A 12768-nucleotide genomic window follows, 5' to 3' on the forward strand; every position below is an offset into this window, starting at 1 on the left:
TGAATCATAATGGTTTCCTTACATAATTCTTATCACATTATACTGGTTGTTTTAAATGCTTATAATTAGACCAGATGGCTTTGTTCTTTTCAAATACATTATTTTTCTACCTTGATTTCAAGATCTGTAGGACATGAACCACTCTTCCCCTTTAAATACAGCAAGGAATTCCACTCCCTTCTCCCATTTACCCCACAAAAGCCCAAATCTCTCATAAAGGAAGTTTCTTAATTTCTGCATTATCCCCTGCAGGTAATCCTACTCTCACAAAGTCCTTGGCTATTATGAATGTGGGATTAGAGAAACTCTGTAATGCAGTTGATCAAGGCTCACCAATGGAAAACCTCATAAGACTAGTGAGATTGAGACCCTATGGATAATTTATAATTCAAATTCTTACCTGTAGCCAAGTGATCTTAAGCAATTAAAAGTATAAACTGAGCATCAGTATTTCCACCTAATTCATAATTTGGGGTAGTGATAGAAATACACTGCTTAGAACATGACGTGGTATTCAGTAATTGGCAGCTTTTATAAAACAGAACTTTTTATGTACCATTGTTGACAGTTTACAGAAACAAGCAAATAACTATAAGCCTATGAATGAAGAGTGGTTTCTCACAGGATAGAGAAAGAGTCACAAGATTCACACTCAAGGCCACAACACAGTGAATCTTTTACTAGATATTAAAGTTTAAAACCACACAGCTTAACAGTCATGTTGACTTTACCACTAGGTGGCAATGATACAGCTGTATTTCACTGACAAGGTTAATTTAAAAACTGAGCAAATACAGAAATTCCAATATTTTTAGTACATATTTTCATTTTAGAAAAATGAAAAATACTTTTATATACAATTTAACTTACACCAGAACATGTAATTATCTGATTCAATATGTATGCTAATTTCTGACGCTTTCTCTTCCGAGGCAATTCATGAAACAAACAATTTTAAACAGTTGTTGACACAGGTAAGTCTTTTTTAAAAATCTGAACATACATCATAAAGAGAACAGAAATTATGGAAAGCTACAAATATTTCTGAAACTTTAGAATTCACTTTAGAAAGCTTTAGAAAGTCACTACAAAATGCAAGTGTTTCAGTGAAAAAGTTTAAACATTTCAAAAATGACTTTTTTAAAATTTAGGGCCAAAACTTTTAAATTACAAATGAAATTAATATTTATATAGGCAAAGTCTTTTCAATGCCTTGAGTAAACCTACATTGTTAAACAAGTATCAAAATTCTGACAAATGAAATACCATTTTACAAATGTTAAAATAATTGTGATGAAATTCCTTAGAATCTGTCACTTTCCATAATTATTTCAGCTTTCCTCATAACAGATCATAATTTATGGCTTATTAAAAATAAAAACTCTTTTTCATTCTTTTCACATAAAGGAGAAATTATCACCAAACTTTTCAAATTATAACACTTCAAGTATATAGTAAAAAAGAAAAAAAAACTTACAAATACCCAAAATATTCCCTCACATATAGGTGGGTGCTCATATCACCATAGGTAACTTTACAAAACCTGTCCTATAATTAGATGAATAAATACTAGACCTATACTGTTATCCAATTAATAATACAATAAGATCCAATTAAAACAAGTCTATTTATTCCCTTTTTATAAATAACCTAAAGTTCCCCAAATTTTCTCCTCCCTGTTTCTACAAATGAATAAGTCAGAATATCAGCTTTCCAATAGTTTGCTAAGTTTTCTAGCTTTCGAAGTTAGCAACCACTTCCTATATTTATTTCATTTCCAGAGAAATCTTCCCTCTAAAACAAAGAAAAGCATGATTCCTAAGTTATTAATTCACAGATCAGTTTTCTCATTTTGAATTATTATAGATCACTCATTCCATCATTGTATACAAATATACAAATAATCACTTAAGATGGTTAGCACAATAAAAGATTACTGTGGCTGCCCTCACACAACAAATAAAAGATTCCAGGAAAGTGCTCTACCTGTTCACTGTTACCTGTAACTTCTGCTAGAAAATTTATGGAATACCACTGTAATGGAAGGGATAATTGTAGATCTATGAAAGTGAATACATATGCGTATGTAACTTACACCTATACAGAATCAGCTTCTGATTACACAAATAAAGGGACAGATGCTACAAAACACATAATCCTTAAACTGCTTCAGATATCTATATTTCACAGGGCTGTGTCTGAGAACTCAGAACACCAAGAAAAGCCATATTGCAAAGAAGTCAAGAGTTACACAATTACCAAAACAATACTAACACTGATACGCCATTACTGACTTGAGTTTGCCATCTTTTGTTTATTTCTGATGGTGGCTCGAAGTTTACGAATCACCAGTCTATCAGGCAGAATCATATCACCTTGTTGTTCTAGATAATCCAATAAATTTTCAGTCCATTGGAGAGCAGCTGCATGATTAATATGTTTCTCTGGAATCAGTTCTATTTCCTCCTCCTCATTTTCACTGGATTCATCTGTGTGACCTTGTGCTCTTTTGATGATTTCGCTGTCAGTTAAGACTTCATAGCCTGGTTCAGTACTGTCCACTTCAAGCCATTTTTCAATGTTCTCAGTAGGCACATTTTCCAATCCTTTGGTGTGTTGTAAAATGGTAGCGATGGCAGCCACTGAGATATCTTCTTCATCGAAGTCCAGGCCTTCTTTCTCCTCTATGGTAGGGAGAATCTTCTTCCATGCTCTGCTGATGGTAACTGGCTTTACTAAATTCCATGCCATTGCTATTTCATAAAGTGCATCTAGTAGAGTTAGCTTCTTCCAGAATGATCTCAGGTCATTGCCTTCTTCCAAGTTGTTCTGGAGAAGACGTGCTCGGTAGTTCCTCTTCATTGTAGCTATGACTCCCTGATTCAAGGGCTGAATCAACGAAGCCACATTAGGTGGTAAATATTTAGCAAATATTTGGCCATCATCTGACCTGAGGACGTTTTCATTTGGATGTGTTGGTGAATTATCCAACAAGAGTACAGCCTTTTCTTGCAACCCTTTGGATCTTAAGTGCTCTCGAACTTGGGGCACAAAGATCTTATCAAACCACTGTCGGAAAATGGAAAGATCCATCCATGCGCCTTTTTGGCTGAAATAAGAGACTGGCAGGTTTGAGGTGTCAGTTGACTTGAAGGAGCGAGGTTTCTTTGCTTTCCCCACAACACAAAGCTTAAGTTTGTGTAAACCTGTTGCATTGGCACAACACATGATAGTGACTCTTTCTTCCATTGACTTGTGCCCAGGGACTGTGCATTTACCTTTGATTACCGAAGTCCTGGAAGGCAGGCATTTCCAAAACAGTCCAGTTTCATCTGCATTGTAGATTTGCTCGGGCTGCAAATTCTCTCGTTCAATATAGTCTCGAAAGTTGCTGCAAAAATCCTCCACAGCAGTCTCATCTCCACTTAATCTTTCGTTTCTAATATTGATCTCTCTAATGCTGTGCCGCTGCTTAAAACGAGTTAACCAACCAGCAGAGGGGTTAAAATCACCATCCATTCCCAAAGCATAAAAGAAGAATTCTGCCCTTTTTGCGCAAATTGGTCCAGACACGGGATTCCCTTTTGCTCTTTGCTGGTTGAACCATTCTAGCATCGCTTTGTCCAGTTCCTCATACATGGATGGTTTCATAGATTTCCTCTTAGCCAGAAGACTTGTGGAGTCTGAACTGCTTGCGTAAGTTATGATCTTTTCCTTATTTTTCCTTATATCTCGAACGGTCGTTTCACCAATTCCATAAATCACTGCCAGTTGTTTGGAAGAACCTCCATCTTCAAGTTTCTTTATTATATCAAGCTTATCTTTAATGGTCAACACCACACGCTTCCGTTTCCCTGACATGGTGAGGCTGTGGGACTCAGTTCCCACACTCACACGGAAGCAACCCACAAAATTCTACCTACTCTCACTGACTCACTTTAACACAGCCTTACACACTCACTCTTTCAACCTCACAGGGAACCCGGTGGCCCTGACCCCGTCCCTAGCTGGGCTTGGCCGGCGGAAGTTTCAGGGCTCAGGCCTTTAACTTTACTTGGGCAGCAGAGGAGGCCCAAGTCACCGCGGATAATCCGGATTACAAACATTTGTTTTATTCCCCCAGAGGCCTCGAGAAAGACTATCTCCCCATCGCGACCACAAACCTCCTTCAGGCCCAGATCGCGGGTCAACAGCCGTCACTAACCCCTGCCACACCCCAAAGTTACCGCCGAGAGCGGAAGAGTCAGGGAGTCGGGGACTGGCCCCCTTCCCCAGAGGGACGTGACGCTGGATTCCTTCCCCAGCAACCAGACCTTTCCACAGCAAGCCCCACTTCCCCGCGTCGGGCTTACTTAGTCTGCACAGTCCTCCCGGCCCCTCACAAGCCCGCCGAGACCCTCTCCCAACCTCAGTCGAAACCAGGACCCCTCGGCGGCGCCCTGCCTAACGCGCGGCAGCCGCTCCTCCCACTAGCGCACGCTCCCGGAAGACGCCCCCTCCCGCCACGCGACCCCGCCCCTCGCCCCGCCCAGAGGCGGGACTTCCCTTGGCTCCCGGAAGGAGGGGGAACGTCGCCTGTCCGGACTTGGGTACCTAGGCGGAGGCGGAGGTTGGGGAGGTTTGAAAGGTGAGAGCGCGGGGGCGGCGCGGGCTCCCTTGGGGCGGGGACTCGCTTTCGCTTCTGCTGCTGACGGTTTGTTCGAGGGGCGGGGGAAGCCGCGCCTCGCAGCCTGCAGGAGGGAAACGTTCCCGCGGGCGCTCTCGGGGTGGGCGGGACTGCTCCCCGCCCTGCGCTTCGCTCCTCGCGCGCGCCGCGGGGATTGCGGCGGGCTGGTCGCCCGCTCCTTCCGCGAAGGGGAAGTGGGCCGGCCGGATGGGCGGGACGCAGTGGGTGACTTCGCGCGCTTCTCTGGTGTTTCCAGGTTCTCGTTTCTGGGGGTCGAGCTCCTGTAAGCTCTGGGTGTCTGTGACGTTCCGCGCGGGTTCTCGCCAAGCCGTGTCGGAGGGTCCCGCGTCCCAGCTGCGGCGCCCTTCCCATCAGGTGGCGAGTGGTGGGCGGGCGGGCTTGCTGCGCCAGGCGTCTGTGCCCCGCGGAGGAGCCAGGTTTGTATCACGAGATACAACCAGAGTATCTGGTGTTGTGCTCTGGTGTTAACTCCGAGAGGCTCTGTTCCTTCCTCAGCCCCTCAGCCCCACTCTATTTAGCGAACCGTCTTCAGGGTTATAGACTTCGGTGAATGCTGTAGTAGTCCGGGATGCTAGCTGGCAGGATTCACTGTATGCGAAATTGTGGAATACTGAACTGTGAGCCTCAGTGGGGGACATTGGCTTTTTCTATATATTTCTTGCTATTTTCCTACTTCTGTCGTGTAGTGCTGCCCTGTTTTAGTGGAAGAACTATGATACATTTGTTCCCAGCAATACGGTAAAAGCAAAAAAAAAAAAAAAAAAGGAATCATATTCTGTAGTCCTTAAATCATGTATTACTCTGGCTTGTTTAGATGCTCCTTTCATCAGATTGTGAGCTCCGTGGGAGCAGAGACGGTGTCGTTAAATTCTTGAGAAACGCCACAGCTCCGAATTGGTGCTAGCACATAGTATATGCATTCAGTGCTTTGGTTTGTTACGGTTTCCTGTCCAAACTGTCATACAAAAGGAAACCTTAAGGAGGGGTCATGTTTTTCAGATAGGGCGCATCCCTTCTGGTAGAATTTCAGGTAATGGTGGGAGTTCCACTGCCTTTCAAATTTTTAATTTTTAAACTATCACCTACATTGTTCATAGGGCAAGTGGGTGATTCTTAGAATGAATCTTTTTTTGATAAATTAATCTCAAAATCTAGAATAAAGGATATTTCTTCTGATGAGAAGTTCAGGTAGCATCAAAGTACCCCCTTTAGTTACCCCTGTGTTAGAGAAAGAGCATAAGGCTTATGGGTTATCGCCCTGACATTCTTTGGCAGACAAGATAGTATGTGCATCTTAAGTGATTTTAACCATGAAGCACAAAGATGCGATAGTACTGATCATCTTCATTCACTTATTTAATGCTTTCTGTTTGGAGCCTCTGTTTTTCTCTTTGCCTAAAAGGTAAGGTATTATTAAAACTTTGCTTAAACAATGATTTCAAGAAATTGAGTGTATACTCAGCCTATGTAGAAATTACATCCATTTGCCTGGACTGTTTTCTGAGTGAATTCTAATGCTCAAGAGATGTTTTACCATCAACCTTTCATTTGTCTCCTCAAGTTCAGTTCACTCACCTTTTCCCTCTGTCATCCTTCTTCTCTCCCCAGCTCACAAAGTAAAAGTATCCACAATTTAAAAAAAGAGCCAGCCATAATCAAATTATCTTTTTCAATGACAGAATTTGGGACATTATTGACATTAAACAGCAGTTTTGAAATAGGAAAGAGGCCCTGGAAATTTGGCACTTGGCCAAATGAAATTTTATTTGTTTATATAAAGTTTGCCTCCTCAATATTCAACACTGAAGTTTTCCAAAATCAATTTTTTTCTCACCAGAGACTACCTTTCTTTGGAATCTTTACATTTGGATTCAATGGGGAATCCCTTAAATTTTGTGATCGGTGTCATCAGTATGGTGGTAGAGGGAAGCCTTCAAATTTTCATCTCTGTTGCACATTCTTGTTTTGCGTTTTGGATAAATAATTTATAGTTTCTGGCCTAACTCCTGTGCTCAGTTACATAATTTAAAAAGCATGTTTGTAAACTTACTAAGACTATTTTAATGATTATTTTCTGAAACTAAAATTTAGCGTGAATGAGAGATACAGTAATGACTTTTTGAAAGCATAACTTTTCCTACTTTGTACACATATAATATTGGCAGCAGTCATTGTGTAACGCTGGACTGGGAATCAGAAGACCTGGTTTCTAATCCCTGTTCGGTCACTAACGAGCTGTGTGATCTTTGGTAAGTCATTTAAAATCTACGTCCTTGGCTTTGACTTTTATAATTGAAGATAGATAATATTTTCCTTCTAGGATCATTGTCAGGACTTTAAGATATATCTGAAAATGCACTGAAAATTGCTATACATAAAGGGTGTTTTAATAGCTTAACTCTGTGGCAGTCACAGGTATTTGTATAGTGTGACTTTCTTAGTTGTTTCTGCCATCAGGAGTCACCTCTTGATATGATAAATAGCTGTTTTGCACATGGTACAGTTTTGTAAGATAAACATCCAGTGTGTATGAAACTGCTTTGAGTACTAATAAAAATGATCTTTTACTTTAGTGTTCCTACTGCCCATTCTTTGTGTGTCTGCTGAGGCCATATTTGTCTTTGGTTTTCATAAACTTTTTTTCCATTATTTCTCCCAATTCAGAGAGATTTTTATAAAACAGCCTTACCTTCTTGTTACAGTGAAAAGTACATATAAGTTAGCTTGTGCAAATTTATAACTATATGTTCTTTAAAAATACTTTGTACTGCTGCTGCTGCTAAGTCACTTCAGTCGTGTCCGACTCTGTGTGACCCCATAGACGGCAGTCCACCAGGCTCCCCTGTCCCTGGGGTTCTCCAGACAAGAACCCTGGAGTGGGTTGCCATTTCCTTCTCCAGTGCATGAAAGGGAGAAGTGAAAGTGAAGTTGCTCAATCCTGTGACTCTTCCTGACCCCATGGACTACAGCTTACCAGGCTCCTCTGCCCATGAGATTTTCTAGACAAGAGTACTGGAGTGGGTTGCCATTGCTTTCTCCAACTTCTTTGTACTACATGGCTTCAAAATACAATCTACATAATTTACCTAGTGCTTAATAAAAAGAAACAGTAATATGTTTAAAACTTGAAAGAGAAACTGGATGGACATATTTTGAAGCACTATAGTGTACAAAAATCCATACTTTGAAAAGCAATATAGAGATCTTTAAAAAAAAGGGTACAGTTTTATTCTTTGCTGATATTAATACAGATCTTCTGGAAGATGCAATCTGACTGTAATTTCAAATAGCAGAATATTTGGTCTATGGACTAGGATTTGTTCGATTACTGTTACAATGCTGAATGTATTTTGTAGCAGTTACTGTCATAAGATTGCCTACATTATAATTTCTTTTGTATAGTCTTAGCAACTGTTGTTCTTATTTTGTACGAGTTGTTACCATTATAGAAGCAGTTACATTGTCTTATAAACATAACAGAATCTGTACAATCAAATAGGTGATATCTCTCCCCCACCAAAAAAAAGTAATCATCTTGGGGAGCCATAAACATCTTGGGGAGTGTTACTTGGTTCAGTAACACTTCCATTGCTAAAAAAAGATGTGACATTCTAGTTTTGGAATTACTGTCAGTTTGTAGCACATTTAAAAAATATCTTTAATAGTAGTTAGTCTTCATCTTTTCAAATTGGATTTTATTTCTGGAAGCTGGTAACAGTCCCTTCTGACTAGGACAAGTGAATAAAGTGGATATTTAAACCTCTCTTTGGTATAAAAAACAAAGTGTAAGTATTTTCATATTTTTTGAAACTATGGTTTTTAGAAAATCTCCAAAATCTTCTGTGCCATGGTAGAAATATTGAAACAATACAACCTCAAAAGTGATTTATTTAAAGGAGATAGCACTCAGTTAAATACGTATGTTCTTACATGAGTATTTTGAGGTCATCTCATTGCATTGTGATCATATTTCTCTTTTCCTTAGCAGTCATAGAAGTATAAGTGTATATGTATATATATATGTTACTGTTTTTCTAGTTAGCTTGTCTCTAATTGTTCCTTTATACTTGTGGATGATTTTGATGGTGCTCCTGCTGACTCAGTGTTAAAGACTGCCTGCAACGCAGGAGACCCAAGTTCCATCCCTGGGTTGGGAAGATTCCCCTGGAGAAGGGAATGGCATCCGACTCCAGTATTCTTGCCTGGAGAAGCCCATGGACAGAGGAGCCTGGCGGGCGGTAGTCCATAGGGTCACAAAAAGTCGGACACAACTGAGTTACTAACACTTTCACTTTGTTTCACCCTTTTCTGAATCAGGAACTTAGAGCATTTGTTTTCCTTCCAAACACTGTGCTCTGTTTCACCATTCAACTGTTTTTTCATCTGTGCTATTGGATTGTTAATAAGTTTTCTATTGGATTATGTTGTACCTTTAGTTTTTAACATTTTAAGCCATTACCATTTTACTGAAGTATATAAAGGCTGAAATCTTAGTAGATAAGTTATTGCTTAGTTTTGCATCATTAACTTTTTTTATGTCTATTACTACTCTACAACTTTCTTCATAAATATGATTAATCTTTTGTGATATAATTCATTTCTCTGTTCAGAATCCTTCTTTGCTTATGGGAGGAATCCTTCTGTAATGCCACCCTACTTTTCTATATCAGTCCCTTTTTTTCCAGCATAAAGCCTTTTTTCGTGTCTTCTTGGTCATACTTATTTACTAAACGTGTTTGTTCTCAGTGCCAAAATTTTGACTTTATCATTTTTTCCTGACTGAAATCCCTTTTTCTTTCCTTCTCTCTGTTCAGATTTAATCATTTCTTCAGAGGTGTATCAAGTCATAGCTGTTCAACAAAATCTTCAGTGAAATACTTGCTGTTCAGATCTTCCTGCATCTTTACACTTTCATTGCAGTTACTTTTTATCACTAATTTTGTACTAAATGAATTCTACCTTGTATTTTTCTTAATTATTATGTTTCAGTGTTTTAGTTCTACACATGGATAATAATTGAAGAACAAAACCATGATTTTTGTATAACCCTCTTTCCTTAAAATATATATAGCATAATTCAGAACAGATGTTCATATGATGCTTTCATAGATGTTCAATAAATTATTTGTTGAATAAGTATTCTGCCATCTTCCCTCAGTTATTTCATGTGATTTTACCTTTGTGAACCATTTAATAACGTCAAATAAATATAGTTTGTACCATAAATGCGTTCGTTGTTGTAATCTGATTGTCATTATGATATTCCTAATAACTTTATTTTGTAGAAGCTTAAGTGAAAATGGTACATGTTAGAAGACATGAAACAAGGAAAAATTCTAAAACACAAGGGCATGAACAGAAATCTCGAGTCGATTGGAGGCGGACTAAAAGAAATAGTCTCTTGCAGTTATGTGAGAGTGGTGACGAGCTTGAGAGTGATGAAGGTGTTGACAGTAATGAAAGTGTTGACAGTGACGAAGATCCTGATAGTAACAAGGGGCCTGATTGCATTGAGAAGCCAGAAGATGAAAGAGAGCTTAAGTTAATTAACGTTGAAGGTGAAGGAAACAGTAGTAAGCATCTCATTAACACTGACAATAGTTCAACATATGAAGAAGAAAAGAACAAAACTAAACATGGTAGTATTGACTTAGCAGATCATGAAAAGGGTCCAGGTCAAGAGGAGGGTGATCTCAACAAACACACTGGACAAATAACAGAGGAGGATTTAGAAGAAGAACACATCAAGCGAGGGAAGAGAAAAAGGATCTCCTCTGTGATGTGTGACAGTGATGAGAGTGACGACAGTGATATCCTAGTTAGGAAAGTGGGTGTTAAACGTCCACGTAGAGTGGTCGAAGATGAATGTTCTTCAGTGGAGATGGAGCAAAAAAATCCTGAAAAAACTTCAGCCACAAGAAGGCGAGAACAGCTGCAGAAACTGGAAGAACTCTCAAAACAGAGATCTCGTCAGAGACATAATAGTAGTAGAGATTTTGAGGTGTGTGATATTTTATTGGTTTTCTTACTGTTTTTAAATACTTATTTAAATTATTTAACTTTTATAAGAATTAAAGTGCTGAGTCTCTTTTGCAATAATTCTAGAATTTATTTTTTAGTCAAGTATCCTTGGGCATGTTTGATTGCAGTATTGCATTAATAATATATTATTATGAGCCTCATTCCTTTGTTCTTTTTAAAAATTTAAAGATTTTGTCTGACTTTTCTCATTTTTTATTTCTACTTATAACCTTAATGTCCATTTTAAACATTTTATCACTTACCAGGGTATGTTATCTTTTTCCTGATTTCAAAAGTTCAACATCTAACATGACAAGATTTTTTTCAACCTTAAAGTATTAAATTTTCTCCAGATCATTTTTTGTTTCAGATTTGATCTTTTAATTTCACATCCATAGTGACAATTTTAAAGGTACACTTTATTAAAAGATATGTTTTAATTTAATTAGGACTCTGAAAAGAAATCCTCCCCCAGCAGTGATGAAAATGATGTTGAGGAGGAAGAGGAAGAAGACAATGATTATGAATTTGATGAAGATGAAATCATTGATGAAGATGGAGATCATTATATTATTGATGGCTTTGTAGTACAAGATGAGGAAGGTGATGAAGAGAATAAAAGCCAACAAGGAGAACAGTTGACTACATCACAACGGAAATCAATAAAACAGAATTCTTTTTGTAAGTTAAATATCAAGAGATGTTTTATCACTTATTGTAATTATTATATTATGTCGAGTATTGAATCAGCCTTTTACTATCATATTCTAAATCTTTGATTAGGAACTATGGTTTCATTTTCAGGTAACTTTGTCTGTCTAATAATAGTTTATTCCAGTGGTTTGTGAAAACCCTTTAAACTCTTAGAAATAATAGAGAACCCTAAAGAGCTTTTGTTTTTGTGGGTTGTATCTATCAACATCTACCATGGTAGAAATATAATAGAAATTTAAAATATGTTTATTAATTAAATGACTTAAAATTCTTGTGTGATAAGCTCATTACGTGTTAATATAGATAACACTTTCATGAAAAAATAACTTTTCCAAAAAAATGAGAAGAATGGCATTGTTTTACATTTATATTTAATATCTAGCCTAGTACAGGGCAGCTGGATTCTTGTATCTGCTTTTGCATTCAGTCTGTATTGACATTAAATTAGATGAAAGCAATTTTGTTTCGTAGAAGTAGATAGCTGGAAAAAGGAGGGTTGTTTTTAAAGCATTTTCAAAATTGTGAATATTCTCACTGACACTGCACCAAAATTCAACAGGTTTCTTAAAGAACTTGTTCTTAAGTTTCTTAAAGATTAGTTGCAGTTTGGAGTCTGAAAGCATATAAATGAACTTTTAGTACTTACATGTCACTCCATTAATACGTCTTTCAATTTGAATGGATCTTTTACCTATTCATGATTTTGTAACATCATGCGTTGGTTGTTTGGAAAATATTGCTTCGCTGGTTATGTGAAAGTGAAGTCGCTCAGTCCTGTCCAACTGTTTGTGACTTGGACAAAGCGCTACATGGACTGTAGCTCGCCAGGTTCCTCCATCCATGGGATTTTCCAGCCAAGAGTACTAGGGGGTTGCCATTTCCTTCTCCAGAGGATCTTCCCGATGCAGGGATAAAACCCGGGTCTCCTGCATTATAGGCAGATGCTTTACCGTCTGAGCCACCAGGGAAGTCTATATACTGATTATATCTCTTTCTCTCTTTAGTCACTCAGTCGTGTCTGACTCTTGCAACCCCATGGACTTTAGCCCACCAGGCTCCTCTGTCCATGGGATTCTCCAGGCAAGAATACTGGAGTGGGTTGCCATTTCCTTCTCCAGGGGATCTTCCCAACCCAGGAATCAAACCTGGGTCTCCTGCATGGCAGGCAAATTCTTTACTGTCTGAGCTATGAGTGAATCTTCCATATTTTGACACATTTCACTATATAATATTTTAAAAATCACATTCATTAATATCACCACCAGTATCATCAAAAAATTCTTTAGGTATTGGGAAATTGTCAAGCTCATAGTAGCAAATACAAGTTTTTCAAAATTCTGATTTCT

The 12768-nt window shown here is 38.4% G+C and overlaps 2 protein-coding genes across 8 annotated transcripts in view; one reads left to right on the forward strand and one right to left on the reverse strand.

Moving 5' to 3' along the window:
* Nucleotides 1-508: 508 nt before the first annotated feature.
* Nucleotides 509-4471, reverse strand: JRKL (JRK like). The gene has a single exon (XM_005215769.5). The coding sequence runs from the start codon at nucleotides 3859-3861 to the stop codon at nucleotides 2287-2289; it is 1575 nt and encodes a 524-aa protein (XP_005215826.1). The 5' UTR covers nucleotides 3862-4471; the 3' UTR covers nucleotides 509-2286.
* Nucleotides 4472-4553: 82 nt separating this feature from the next.
* The window catches only part of CCDC82 (coiled-coil domain containing 82), a 31726-nt gene continuing 23511 nt past the window's right edge, over nucleotides 4554-12768 (forward strand). For 2 of the 7 annotated variants that reach the window (XM_059874660.1, XM_059874662.1), the window contains exons 1-4: nucleotides 4574-5103; nucleotides 6853-6936; nucleotides 9973-10688; nucleotides 11158-11389. In XM_059874660.1, the coding sequence (XP_059730643.1) occupies nucleotides 9987-10688; nucleotides 11158-11389 (934 nt within the window). In that variant the 5' untranslated portion in view covers nucleotides 4574-5103; nucleotides 6853-6936; nucleotides 9973-9986. 7 annotated transcript variants of the gene reach the window in all.

The sequence above is a fragment of the Bos taurus genome, chromosome 15 (genome assembly GCF_002263795.3).
Source record: "Bos taurus isolate L1 Dominette 01449 registration number 42190680 breed Hereford chromosome 15, ARS-UCD2.0, whole genome shotgun sequence".
Classification (NCBI taxonomy): domain Eukaryota; kingdom Metazoa; phylum Chordata; class Mammalia; order Artiodactyla; family Bovidae; genus Bos; species Bos taurus.

Coding starts and splice junctions, on each gene's coding strand:
- JRKL (XM_005215769.5), bottom strand. CDS start 3,861: ATGTCAGGGAAACGGAAGCGTGTGGTGTTGACCATTAAAGATAAGCTT.